Source organism: Anomalospiza imberbis, chromosome 11 (assembly GCF_031753505.1).
Source record: "Anomalospiza imberbis isolate Cuckoo-Finch-1a 21T00152 chromosome 11, ASM3175350v1, whole genome shotgun sequence".
NCBI classification, from domain to species: Eukaryota; Metazoa; Chordata; class Aves; order Passeriformes; family Viduidae; genus Anomalospiza; species Anomalospiza imberbis.
In genome coordinates, this window is record NC_089691.1 from 7279772 (window position 1) to 7292149 (window position 12378).

Below are 12378 nucleotides of genomic sequence, written 5' to 3' on the forward strand. Positions count from 1 at the left end.
GCTGTGGAGCAAGGCATGTCCCTTTGGTTTGTGTTTAAAGCTTTCCACACGATGCTCTCTTTGGATCTTAAACTCAGCTTGTGGCAAGGACTGAGAGGGCTCTGAAGTGTCTGCTGTGTAACAGCCCTGGGGCATGGCCAGCAGCTGGGCTCAGAGCTTGTTTTGGCTTGGTCTCAGGGGTCACAGTGGGTCTGTGGACAGAAGGATGAGTAAGGATCCTGCTTCAGTGGGAGATGATGTGCTTTTCCTCATTAAAATCTGTTTTATGGTTCCCTGTTTCTCTGAGTTCTGTCCTTCCCGCAGTGTTTGCTCACAGTCTTCCTGACAAATGGGCTTTAAAAGGACAGGCTTCCCAAAGGGAAGGCAAATACTGGCCTTACTAATTTATTTTTATTTTTTTTAAAGTGCAGTGTCTTTCTAAGGAAATCCCCTTTTTTATGTAATGTAGCAACTCCATGGAATGTGTTACAACTTCAGGGAATAAATGAGGAGAAAAATCTGGAAACCTGCTTGTGATAGAGCATGGACTCTGGTGTGTCAGAGGAAGTGACTATTAATGATGTTCTGTAGAGTAGTGGTAGCTTATAAAAGTCATGTTTGTCTGAGATAAGCCAGGATTTGGCAATCAGAGATTGCTTGAAGTGCTGTAGCCATGGTGTATGGAGTAATTATACCATTCTCTAAGTGGATCAGTTTATACTACTTTATTATTTATACTACCTAGTTGTTTCTTCTCACTGTTTTAATTTTTCTTGCCTCACTAGCGTTTTGAATTTCTGAACGTAAAGCAGAAGTTCATTTTCAGGAGTCAGCTTTGAAGTTCTGTTAGCTTGAGGTTAAAACCATTTTGCACATATAGAGGAATGGGGGTTGCTGACAACACACTGTACCTTTTTGTAGTTGTTTTTATGTTCAAGGAATGAGAGCAGCATTTATCTTCTTAGAATTTTACTGTAGTACAAAAGTCCTGGATGTTTAAAATACAAAGTTACAAATACAAACTTTCTTACTGAATGTTCATGTATATTTAAAAAAAAGATTTTTTTTTCAAAGAAAATGATAAAGCTAAGCTGAGGAGATTGATTATCAGATTGACAGTAAGATTCATCCAGGGGGAACAAATTAATTTCAGTAGCTTTAGCTCTTCAGAATTCAGGAAATTCTGGTATAAATCAGAAGGGGAAAGGGATTAACCTTCACCATCTCAAAATTAGATTGTATCTTTATTATAACTTCACTTTCAAAGCAGATGTGTCTAAAAATGTGTTTTCTATCAACAGGATGTAAAGTAGAATCTATATTTCTGAATGTCGAAGCTGTAAACACACACAGAGATAAACCTGAGGTAAGAATATTTTTCAAATTGAAGAACTTGATGTAATGTACGTTCTGAGCTGATCTCCATTGTCCTTGTGGCTAGAATTGATTTGATAACTCAGCTGAGTGTATTTTGTTTTACATATTTTATTACATTTTACATATTTTGCTACTGGTTTACTGTGTGGGGGGAGCAAATCTTTCATTGACTGAATTTATCTTATATGTGAGTTCTAGCTGGAATGGTTTGTCTTTGAGAAATGCAAATTTGAAGATGTAGTGTCAGGCTAAAAACTGTATAAAGTTCTGCCAGGCTTTGTCACTCAGCAGAAGTAGGTGTGTTTTGAACACAGTTGTGTTATGAATGCCACACCTATTCTGGGGAGAGAAATCATCAGCTTTTTCATCCCTGCTGTCATTGCTGTATGAAAAAGAGGAATTGATGATGTCACCTGTGTTTTAAGCCAAAGCTGGAGAGGAAGACTAGATCACGGGAAACAGCAGGACATCCGGGGGAAGGAAATTGAGCATGTTTGTGAAATGTAAGTGCAGAGAAGATGTCAGCCCACGGCAGCTCTGTGCCCTGCCTGCGTCAGGCTCTCTGTGCTCCTCAGTGTCCACCTGAGCTCAGGCTCGTTCTGCTGCTTGTGCCAAGCTCTTCCTTTGCTTTATCATCAAAGTTGTGTGAAACGTGTCATGGTTAAAGCTCTCTGGTTCCCTAGCAGATCCTCAGGCTCATGCCACCAGGCATGGCACTGATTCCGTGCTGAGGTTAGGAGCAGTGCCTACTGCTGAATTGGAAGTCAGTTTGATAACGTGAGAAAAAAGGGCTGTGCTTGGTGGCTTTCAGAGCAGCAGTTTATAGTGAAAAAGAATATAGTGAGAAATGATGCTTTATCTGTGTGTTCGACAAGGCATGGGACATAAAGTGCCTTTTGTAACTGAGGGTTCACTTTTGTGCAGAGTTCATGCTGGAATTCTTTGAATTCTTCTGCAAAGAAGCTTTGTTTTAATGACCTGGGTATTCCAAGTTCTGCAAATACTGACTTTTGGACATTATCTCTTCAACGACTGCAATGCATTATTTCCTTTCTCCTCCTTTTCCTGTTTTGTCATTCTGCTTTGCTGTTTTGTATCTTGGTTTGATTTATCATGTTTAGGAAATCCAGTCTGTGTTTTCACAGTACCTAAAGCTGGAGAAGCATAGTGAAAAATCCATGAGGGTGTCTCAGAGTAGTAGGTTGTGTTAAATAAGGTAGATGAACATCCTTAGTTTGGTGGATCAAAATATCAATGCTGAATTTACAGCTTGCTAAAATGTTGCTGAAAATGCCAGTCCTCTAACTGAAGGGGTTTATTTCAAGGAGGAAAGCTCTGCCTGAATCACCAAGTGACTTTCCACATGTCTAGCAAGTGGTGTGGCCATGCTGGCACTGCTGTGGGGTGGCTCTATTCAGGTGCACATAGAGGATCGGGAAGATGCTTCCATTGCAGTGGGCTCAAAGACACAAGACTGATTTGAACACAAATAAATTGAGGGAATGAATTTTATAAGAAAAAAAGGAGTAGTGGCATTTTCCTAAAAACCCCTCAAATTCTCTTCTCCCTCTGCCCCAAAGGAAACCCAGCCTGGTGAATATGGGTGATGTTACACTGTTCAGGTAGTGGGTCTGAATGAAGGACTTAAGCTGGTCCTGTCTGCATTTAATTGCTGCTCAGAGGGCTGTGAAAATTTCAAAAGCTTTCATTTAAATCACCTTTGAAAACGTTAATTACTTCTGTAAAATTAAGTTTTCAAGTAGTCTGTTGAAGTCAAAGCATTTAATTAAATACAGTGTCACATAACAGCATTGTTAAACAATGAAGCTATTGGATTGAGAATTGCCCAGTGTGCTGTTCTGTGACCCACCAGTCACTTGTAGTCTGTGCTCCAGAACAGTGCCCTCCTTTTGGCTCGGCTGAAAATGTCTGTTTTCACGTGGCATAAATGCAGGCAAAGCTCTGGGGTGTTTGTTTGTGGTATGTGTGAACCTCAGAGTACCGTGGTGATTTGCCTGGAGCAGAATGAAGCCTTGTGTTTGTCAGCATTGTAGTGGATGAAGTTCTGACCTTTTCCAATGAAGGAGTCTATAGTCTTTTACAGAAAACAATTCAGGGGAGTTGCTTTAGCTGTTGTTTTCTGGCCCAAAGAAGGGACCCAGCAAAAGTGCTGGGGTGAAATGTCTGCTTTGCACCTCTGGCTTAGTCAGTGAATGACAGAGAGGGGATTAGTCATACCACATCTCCTTTTCTATTTTATTGAGGGGACACAGGGGAGGGAGATGTTAGTGCAAGGTGAGCTGGCTTACTACAGTGCGGAACAAGCAGCACTAATGAATCTCATCAGCGTGAAGTTTGAAGAATTGGCAATGATTTGGCCTAAAATGGATCTTGTAAGGAACTTCGGAGCCATTTACCATGGCCTGCTCTCTTGGTAGGAGGGAGAACGCCAATTGCACAGGCTTTGGGACTTGCAGGAGGTGGTGCCATAGCAGATGTGATTCCTGTTTGGCTGCACTGGGGTCTTATTTTCATTCAGTTTTGAATAATTGAGTGCTGCACTGAATATCGTTGTTTTTCTGCAGGTGAGATCTAGTTGATGTGATCAGCCTTGAATGGTTAAGGTGTCTGAGAACATGTGTTTTATTTTGTTAGAGGTGTTACATTGCCTATAATGCAAGCACATGTTGAAAGCTTCCTCTTGGCACAGAAGCATGTGGGATATTCAGTGGGGCACTGAAAGTTTCTCAGTGAGAAGATGTGTATGTGCTGAAGCACATGAGAAGGTGGTTTCCTACTTGGGCCTGTAAAAGACTTCCTCCTAAATGTGACTGACTTGAGCTTTGGGTAGTGCTGTCAGCAATGGAGCTGTATTAACTGCTCCTCAAAGGACTGAGAAAATTTCAGAAGCTTTTATTCTTTTTTTTTACTGTAAATATATTTCCCTGCTGTCTCATTCTGGGGCAGTGACCAGCTCTCAGTCTGCTGCATTCTTGGGGTGTGGGGGGCTGAAACCATCTCTGCTTCTCAATCAACCCAGCTGTGTAGTTGTGAAGGGACCTGATTGGTGGTTTTTGTTGGTCTTACTGCTGCATGATAAATGTTCTCTGTATTTTTATTATTATACAGAATGTAGACATTTCCAGACCTACCGAGGAGGCTCTTGTTACAGTCCCTGCTCACCAGTGAATCCTGTGTCCTGACCAACTGTCGAACTTGGGTGCTGTTTCGTCCTGCTACTTCAAAATCAAAAACTAATCATTCCAATCACTTTGAAATAAAAAAAGAATAGCCACACCCAAACCAAACGCATAATTCAAACCTAATGTTTGTACAGCACATGACTTGAAAAAATTATCAAATCACAATAAAACTGTTGCACTGGCTAATTTATTGTGGATGAGTTATCAAACCTTGATCGGCTCTCACTGGAATGCTGGTTTTGTAAATTGCTGTAATTTAAATATCCTGCAGCATTAAGCTTTATTGTAATAGCCAGCAATTATTTAGTGTTAGCTGCAGTATATTTATGAAAGCCATGAAACACAACATCCTGTGTGAGATAAGAAGGTTAGAATTTGTTTTGCCCAGCAGAGCACCAGTATTATCTGTTTCAGGGCCCTTGGGAGTGATTGGACTGCCATGTAGTGTAAAATAACAACCCATAATTACTGTAAATCCCTAATCCCACTGATCCACAGCACTAGTGCTCTACGTGTGCTAATTAAGGATATGCTGTTGGAGCAGGGTAGCAAGTTTTCACTTAGTTCCGGGACAATTATTCAAAGAACAGGAATGTGTATAAATGTTTTTAATATGCATCTTTTGTTAACAGCTGTTCTGCATTAACCAGGTTCTAGGGTTTGCCTAGAGAAGGGATTTTAAATTCCCTCTTTTCCTGCTTTGTGTGGATGTGGGTGATGGAGCAGCATGTACAGCTCTGCCCCAGCTGCTGTGTACCCAGATTTTATGTGGGCTCCAATAAGCAGTGCTGACCATTCCAGAACAGGGAAACAGAGTTAGCCAGAGCATTCTGTGGCTGGGTAGTGGCTCCAGCAGACACAGATCTAAAACCAGCAGGGCATGAATCCCAAACTGGATGATAGGAAAGCCTCTTGCAGGAGGGAGGAGGCTGCATGCTGTGGGAGATGTGGTGCCTTTGCCATGGTGTTCCATAGGCACCACCAGGCTGTGGGAAGTGCCTGTGCCATGGAGCAGGTAGCATTGAGGCAGGGAAAGGCAGAAAAACACTGAGCCTCAGAACTGTTTTCCGAGGGGGTCTTTAAGTTGTGAAAGTAAGCAGGACTGTAGGTTGTGGAAAGTTTTTAGCTGTTAGGTTTGTCAGGTGGTATGTTTTTCCCAAACCAGGATTTTGGGGGAAAAAAAAAGAGTTAAATATTTGCACTTCTAAAATGGTACTGAAATCTTCAGAAGTTTGTTGCAATTGGGAATGTTTGCCATAACCAGACAACCTTCTGGCCAGAGAACCTCCTGCTGTGGTGCTTGGTGTTTAGTTAAACCACTGTCCCTGGGCTGAAACTGGGAGAACCTGGATCATTTTCCTGTTGCTGTCATGACTGTGATGTAGGAGTGGTTGGTCACTTTTCCATGTTTAATTGCTCCAGGGTCTGGGCATGAGCTTTGCTGTGAAAGGTGGCCCAGAGGAGCACCTGAGCCTGCTGCACCCCCTTGCACACAACAGTGGGTCTGGTTGCTCTTACCTGACAGCTGAGGTGACATCCTGAGGGATCACAGGGATGCTGGCCATAGCCAGGTACTGAGGAGCCACATGGAGACAGCTTGGAGTGCTGTCACCTCCACAGGCCACAGCTAAGGAAGAACCATCCAAATGAAATTAAATGCATTGCATTTCTTATGGAGCCCAAACCTGTGCAGGCATCTGCTGTGGAAAAACTGAGTTTTGCTGCTTGAAAAAGGATGGTTTGGGCTGTCAGAGAAAATTGAGGGGGAGGATGACAAGAGCAGGAGCTTGGCCAGAGAGGAAAGCAAAGTTTGCCTGGTCTGTGGCTGGTGGAGGTTGCAGAGGGAAGGGAAGCAGCAGGAGCACCCAGGACCCTCCATTCCTGCCAGCTAGATTTCCTGGGGCTGTGTCTGCATGCTGTACTCTGCTGAGCACAGCACGCGCTGGGCTGATGTGTGCCACAGAGTGAAGTGGGCATTTCAAAGCAGAATGCTCCAAGGAGTCTCCTCTTGGGGCAGGATTGCTTAGCAGCCCTTGCTTTGTCAGTAAAAGGAAGGCCTGATGCGGGATGGGAGGCTTGTCCTGTGGGACAAAAATGTCCAAAGGCCAGGGCATTATGAGAACAGCAAGAGTGGTATAGGAGGGCATTTGAGTTAATCTGTGTGCTTTGAGTCTTTCCAGGAAGGACTGGGTGAGATGGACTCTTGTGCAAGGCAGGGTCAGACTGCTCCTGCCTCAGGGAGCAGGCTCTGGAAGCAGCAAGCTCCTGCTGGGGCTGGCCAGGGAAGAGGGTGTATGGCTGGGTAGAAACAGTATTTGGGACAGATGTGTGGGTTTTATTCCTCCTCCTGTGTTTCCCAGGCTCTCCAGACGATGTTGGTGCTGGTGTGGGGCTGTTCCCAGCGTGGTCATTTGTCCAGGTGTGCTTTGGTGCCAGGCAGTTGCAGGGACACCTTCTGGTCTCAGAAGTAAGGCTGAAACCTCTGTCCCCTTTCTAAGCAGCAGCACTGTCCCTGTTGCATGGCTTTTCCCTCACAGTGCCCATGGCTGCTCTGAAAGTGGGTACAATCCCAGTTGCCATCATCTCATCTAATGGGATTCCTAAGAGTGGGAATCCACTTACAATTAATGAGGATATTGGTCCCTTTCTAAGCCCCTGTTCATCTGCTCTCTCTGCTGGCTGTTGAGGTTGTTTAATAAGCCCTTGGGGTTGTTCAGGGTTTATCCCAGTTTTCTTCCTTCAGTGTGACAGTTCAGCACACTTTGCTTCCACAGCCTGTTTGTGTTTACTAAAATTCAAGCTTTTTTTGCTTTCAGCTTTCTTGCCTTCTTATCGGTATTCCCTTTGGGTCTGTCTTAGTTGCTAGAATGCTGCTTTTATCCAATTCTCTCATTCACTGCAATAAGCTGTATCTTCTGCCTTGCCTTAATCACCTCATTTCCTTTTAGCTTCATGTTTGAGCTGTCTGGCTCTTGCTGCTTGCGGACTAACTTCCAGTACCTCTGGATTCCTGCATTTTGATGCTCCATTTCATGCTCCATTAAATGTTCTTTGAATCGACATCAGATGTTCAGCTTAAAAGATTTCAGCCAGTATTCTGGGAGTGCCTGTGGAGACCTCTCTGCAGTCCCAGGGAAATTCTGGGTATGTTGCATCAGTTGCTAAGAAAAGCACAAACACCAAAAGCCAGCACGGTTCTGTTGGTTTGTTGGGTTTTTTTTCCCCCCATAACCATGCAGAGTAGGACTTGTTTTGCTGACTCCTCGTGTTCTTAGCAGATATTGATGCTTTCCCCTTGCTGCAGAAGAGATGCTTCTTGTAGAAGCTTCTTTTTGAAATAGGGTTGTTGCTTTGCTTTCCTTCAAAGAGATGTGAGAGTGGGTCAGGCTGTGTGCTGGTGGGTGCAGAGATTTCCAGTACTTGGACAACTCTGTCCAGCAGCATTTGCTCTGTGTGTATTCCCAGAAACCTAGGTATGGTATTCATGGTGGAAAATGAGGGTTTACCCAAGGGCTTGAAGGCTGATGACAGAGGAAAGGGCTGATGTGGATGTAGAACTGGTAAGGGCAGAGCAATGTTGGCAGAATTCAGCCTCCAAAGGGAATCTGGTGCTGATTGTTTATAGCCTGCTTTTGTAAGAAATGGCTGAAAATCTAGAAACTGGGGTTGAATTGCTTTTTGAGTGGATGAGTTTTGACTGAAGGAGTGGTATGTCTGCATGTGCCGAGAGGGCCCTTTGCTGTGTGCTCATGGGGCTCTCTTTTCCCTGGAGTTCGACTGGAGAGACTTGTTTTGAATGTAAACTCTAATAAAAGTGGTTATAAAACCACTGGAGCATTCCCCGATGTCAGTGTGACATCTGCCACATGCCATGTGTACCCTGAAGTGCATTTAAACTTTATGTTACCAGCTCTTCAGGGAACACTTAGTGTTACCAGCTCTTCAGGGAGTTATTCAGAGTTCTTCCAGTGGTTTGGCTGCTCACAGATAGGATCAGGATTGGCTTTATGGCTGTTGGTGTTAAGGGATTATTTCCTGGAGTGTGCTTGGAACAAGGAGAGGAGGACTTCCCTCCCTCAAGATTTTATTGATTCCTGTGTGGTTTATGGCCTTCGCAGGGTTCTGTTTTTCCTTACACTACATGCATAAAGACTGGAGAGACAGTGGGTTAGAAAAATGTGGTTAAAACAGTGGTTAAAGGAAAAAAAGGTTTTAAAAGCTGTACCAGTGAGACCTGCATACAGTGTACAGGGACCAATTGTCCTGCCAGACCTGCTGTGATACGAGTCTGGGGGATGCATTTCACTGGCAGCAGAGATCCTGCTTTTGGGTGTCTGAGGGGCTCTGTAAAGCTCCCGGCACTGGGATGAGGTCCAAGCCTGGTTCTGACTCCTGCTCAGGGGCTGGGACCTTTCCTTGTGTTTTCCAGATCATTTTTGAGGGAGCAAGCATTACAACTTGCTCACCTTTTGTGTTGTGTAAGAGCTGCGTGCTGAGCGAAAACCGCGGCTGCCTGTCAGACCTTTGCTTTAAAATTTTCTTTTTTTTTGTCATTAAATTTGCAGAATGTAGGTGTGAATAGGTCGCGAGAAGAAGCTTTGAGGACAGTCCCCACCCACCTATAGCTGCAGCTCCTGGGGCAGCAGCCCTTCCTCCAGCAGCTCAGGGCCCGGCGGTGTCGGAGCAGGGCAGGATGGACGCGCGCCCCCTTCCCTTGGAGACATTTCGAATGTGATTCTGCTCCTCTGGACAAAACCTGTGCTCGTGGATAACTCAAAAGGTATCAGTGAAAAGATTGTGGGGAGCAGAGCAGAGTTGGTTTTAGATTTTTCTTATGTAAATTTGTGCAGTTTCAGTGGGTTTTTACTGTTTGTCTGTGGATAATGCAAGGTGGTTAATTGCCCGTGTTGATTTTACTGTCAGATTTTAATTAGATTTTATTTTCTTTTGTAAGTGTTTTTTCAAAGAGTTCTCTTATTTTTACTGTGAATGATTGCCTCGAATTACATGGAGGCTTTTGATGTATTTAACATGGGCAAAATTCTACATTTTGAGCACTGGAGGCTTCATGTTGCAAAGCTGCTTTAAATGGGGAAGCCCATCAGCTCTGATAATTGTCCTACTTTTTAAATTGAACTTCGGTTTGCCAGCCACAACTTAAAATTTTTCTGAAATTCACAAGAGAGATGTTCCCTTTGGAAAATCAAAGCATTAAAGCTGGATTTGCTACCTGGGAAATTCTGCTGTTTTAGCAAGATTTTAACACTTTCCAGGGACCAGGTGTATTTTGGAGGGCAGTGGGGACATGAGTGTGAGTGACAGCTGGGGAATGAATGGAGAGAACAGGAGAGACATGTCCTTTCTACTGCAGTTATGGGAGGAGATGAGCAGCTTTTCTGAGTCTGGAAGGGAGGGGAAAAGGATTCAGTCTATCAAGGGCTGGAAAAGCTGCTTGTCTTGTTAGTGTTGTCTTTATATTTAGGGAATTCTTGGAATGAATTTCAACATAAAAGTATATGTTTCTCTTTTATAGCCACATTTAATACGTACATCAGGAAACAGTACAGAAAGGTTAGGTGAGTTTAACCATTCTAACAGCTCATGCAACAAAACCACCAGGTAAATTCTGAAATAATTTTAACAAGGCACACCTGCCTTGGAGTTTTTTGTATTGTTTTTAAGCACCTTCCATCATCCCCATTCTTCGTTGCTCTTTTATGCCTAGTGAAACTCCAGTGCTAAAAATGGAATTTTCTGTGTCTGTCAAGGTCACAACCTTTTAACTGTACTAAATCAAAGTGTATTTTGTATGTGTGTTACCAGACAACTGAAGTGAGCTGCCAGCACTGCTGCTGGCTCTAGCTCTGCAATGAGGAGAACTATTCTTTGGTAGTTGAACTGTGTTTTTTCTAAGGATTCTCTCCAATTAATTAAGCTTTTACCATGTGAGTTGTGGGGTTGTTTTGTTTTTTTTTTCTTTCCTGAATTCCTGTGTGAAATACCAGGCCCTGGTAACAGTTTTGCAGGCAAGGGCTAAATTGTCTTTTGTTTGTGCAGGGTTTATAAAATAATGTGCTGCTGTTGTGATTACTTTTTTTTTTTAATAAGCTAAATTCAGCAATATATTCAGCTCTGGAAGTAAGCCATAGTGCATAGCTGGGTTCTGTTTCAGAGGAGGAATGTGTAGGGTGCAGAATGACCAGGAACACTTGCTTCAAGCGCTGCTGTCTAAAGCTTTGTGTGTGTGTGTTATGGTAATGCCATTTCAGACCTTTATTAATTCAGCTGTGCCCGTAGTTGTGGGGTGAGGAGAGAGCCTGCCGGGCACTGCTCAGAGGAGTGAATTCATTGATGTGTGGTTAACAAGGCCACCTTTGTGGCACAACTGAAGGAGCAATTTCCCCTCCCACTGTGGTGTGGGAAAGCCAGGCTGTGCCCCAGGCAGCCCTCGCTCCTCTGCTGGGACAGGAGGGATGGTTAAGCAGTTTTTACCCTGAGAATGTCAGGATTTATCTGTAAAAATCCCAGGAGGCTGCATTAGAAAAGTGGGATTTTACTGTCAGATTGTGAGCTCAGACCTGGCTGAAGAAATTCGGGCAGAAATGTCTCCCCCAGTGAGAGTTGAGCCCAGAGTTGCTTCTCTTTGATGGCGAGCACAGCTTGAAGTGTCTCCTCTCCCCTTCTGTTTTACCTCTCTGATCTGTCAAGAGGTGCTGTAACATCCTCGAGGCTACATGTTCTATGTACAGTAGGTATTTTTATAGCCTGCTTTCAAATATACTGTGATGAGTGTTTTACTACTCTGGGTGTTCAGTAAAAAGAGTTGTATAGAAGTGTAAATAAACTATTGTGCTGATACTTGAAGAGAAAAAAAAAATGAAGTTGTTTGTTCTACAGTGGGAAGGTACTAAATCCGTGACTGCATCTGACCTTGACTGGAGAGAGCAGGTGTAGATGATGAATGTAGATTTGAGCTGAATGTGGATTTGGAGTGATGGGTTCTCCCAGGGTGTAACCCTAACTGCTGTTCTGGGAAGGCACACTTAAGAATTGCAGTTAATTGTCACTTTCTGTAAGTGTGTGTCCCTACTCCTGACAGAACAGTCACTGACAGGGGAGGGGAAAACCCTTGTCCTGACCTTCTGTGTTTGTACCATTTGACTGCCTCTGTTCCGTGTGTGCCTGGCTCAGATGCAGTCTCTTGACTGGGATTAAACTGTCCTTTCTTACATTGTTGGCCATTGTTGTGATCTTTCAGACAAATGTAATCATTTGACCTTATATCCCAGTAATAAAGATCAAATGCTACCAGGTGCACTCTGTGTGTTTCTTTCCTGTCCATTTGCAGTGGCTGAAGTGCCAGGTGAGTGTTCCCGAGCCTCAGCAGGGTCCCACAGCTTCCACAAGCTGGCTTTAGGGAGCTTAGATAGAAATGGAAGGATTACATTAATTCACCTTGTGGTTGCTTTACTGTGACAAATAACTGTGATTTAAGTAGGAAGCTCAATAGTGGAGGAAGAAGTTGGAAGAACTGATTAAATAGATGCATGCCAGGATTTGCACACGATGGAGGAGAAAGGTAAGACTTTTATTAGCTTTACCTGGTCACTGGGATTAAGATCTGCTCCACCCTCTCAGACCTACACTGTTCTTACCTTGTCTTGAACGTGCTGCCGGTGTTTTGAGAAAGCTGAAAGCCAACAGCCAAATGCTGCCTGTCAGTACAAGTTTATATGCAGAGGGGAGCTGGAAGGCATTAAATTTGCAGGGGTACTTATGCTTCAGAATGACAAGGACAAAACGAATTACTGCTTTGTGC

The 12378-nt window shown here is 43.7% G+C and overlaps 1 protein-coding gene across 10 annotated transcripts in view; it reads left to right on the forward strand.

Moving 5' to 3' along the window:
• LOC137480549 (6-phosphofructo-2-kinase/fructose-2,6-bisphosphatase 4) overlaps window positions 1-9802 on the forward strand; it is a 48833-nt gene extending 39031 nt beyond the window's left edge. For 3 of the 10 annotated variants that reach the window (XM_068201655.1, XM_068201654.1, XM_068201657.1), the window contains exons 14-16: window positions 1281-1345; window positions 1782-1859; window positions 9125-9201. In XM_068201655.1, coding sequence (XP_068057756.1) covers window positions 1281-1345; window positions 1782-1844 — 128 coding nt within the window. In that variant the 3' untranslated portion in view covers window positions 1845-1859; window positions 9125-9201. Of the gene's footprint in view, window positions 1-1280; window positions 1346-1781; window positions 1860-4485; window positions 4746-9124 lie in introns of those variants that run through there. The other 7 variants (XM_068201652.1, XM_068201656.1, XM_068201653.1 and 4 more) reach the window with 6 other exon arrangements.
• The last annotated feature ends 2576 nt before the right edge of the window (window positions 9803-12378 follow it).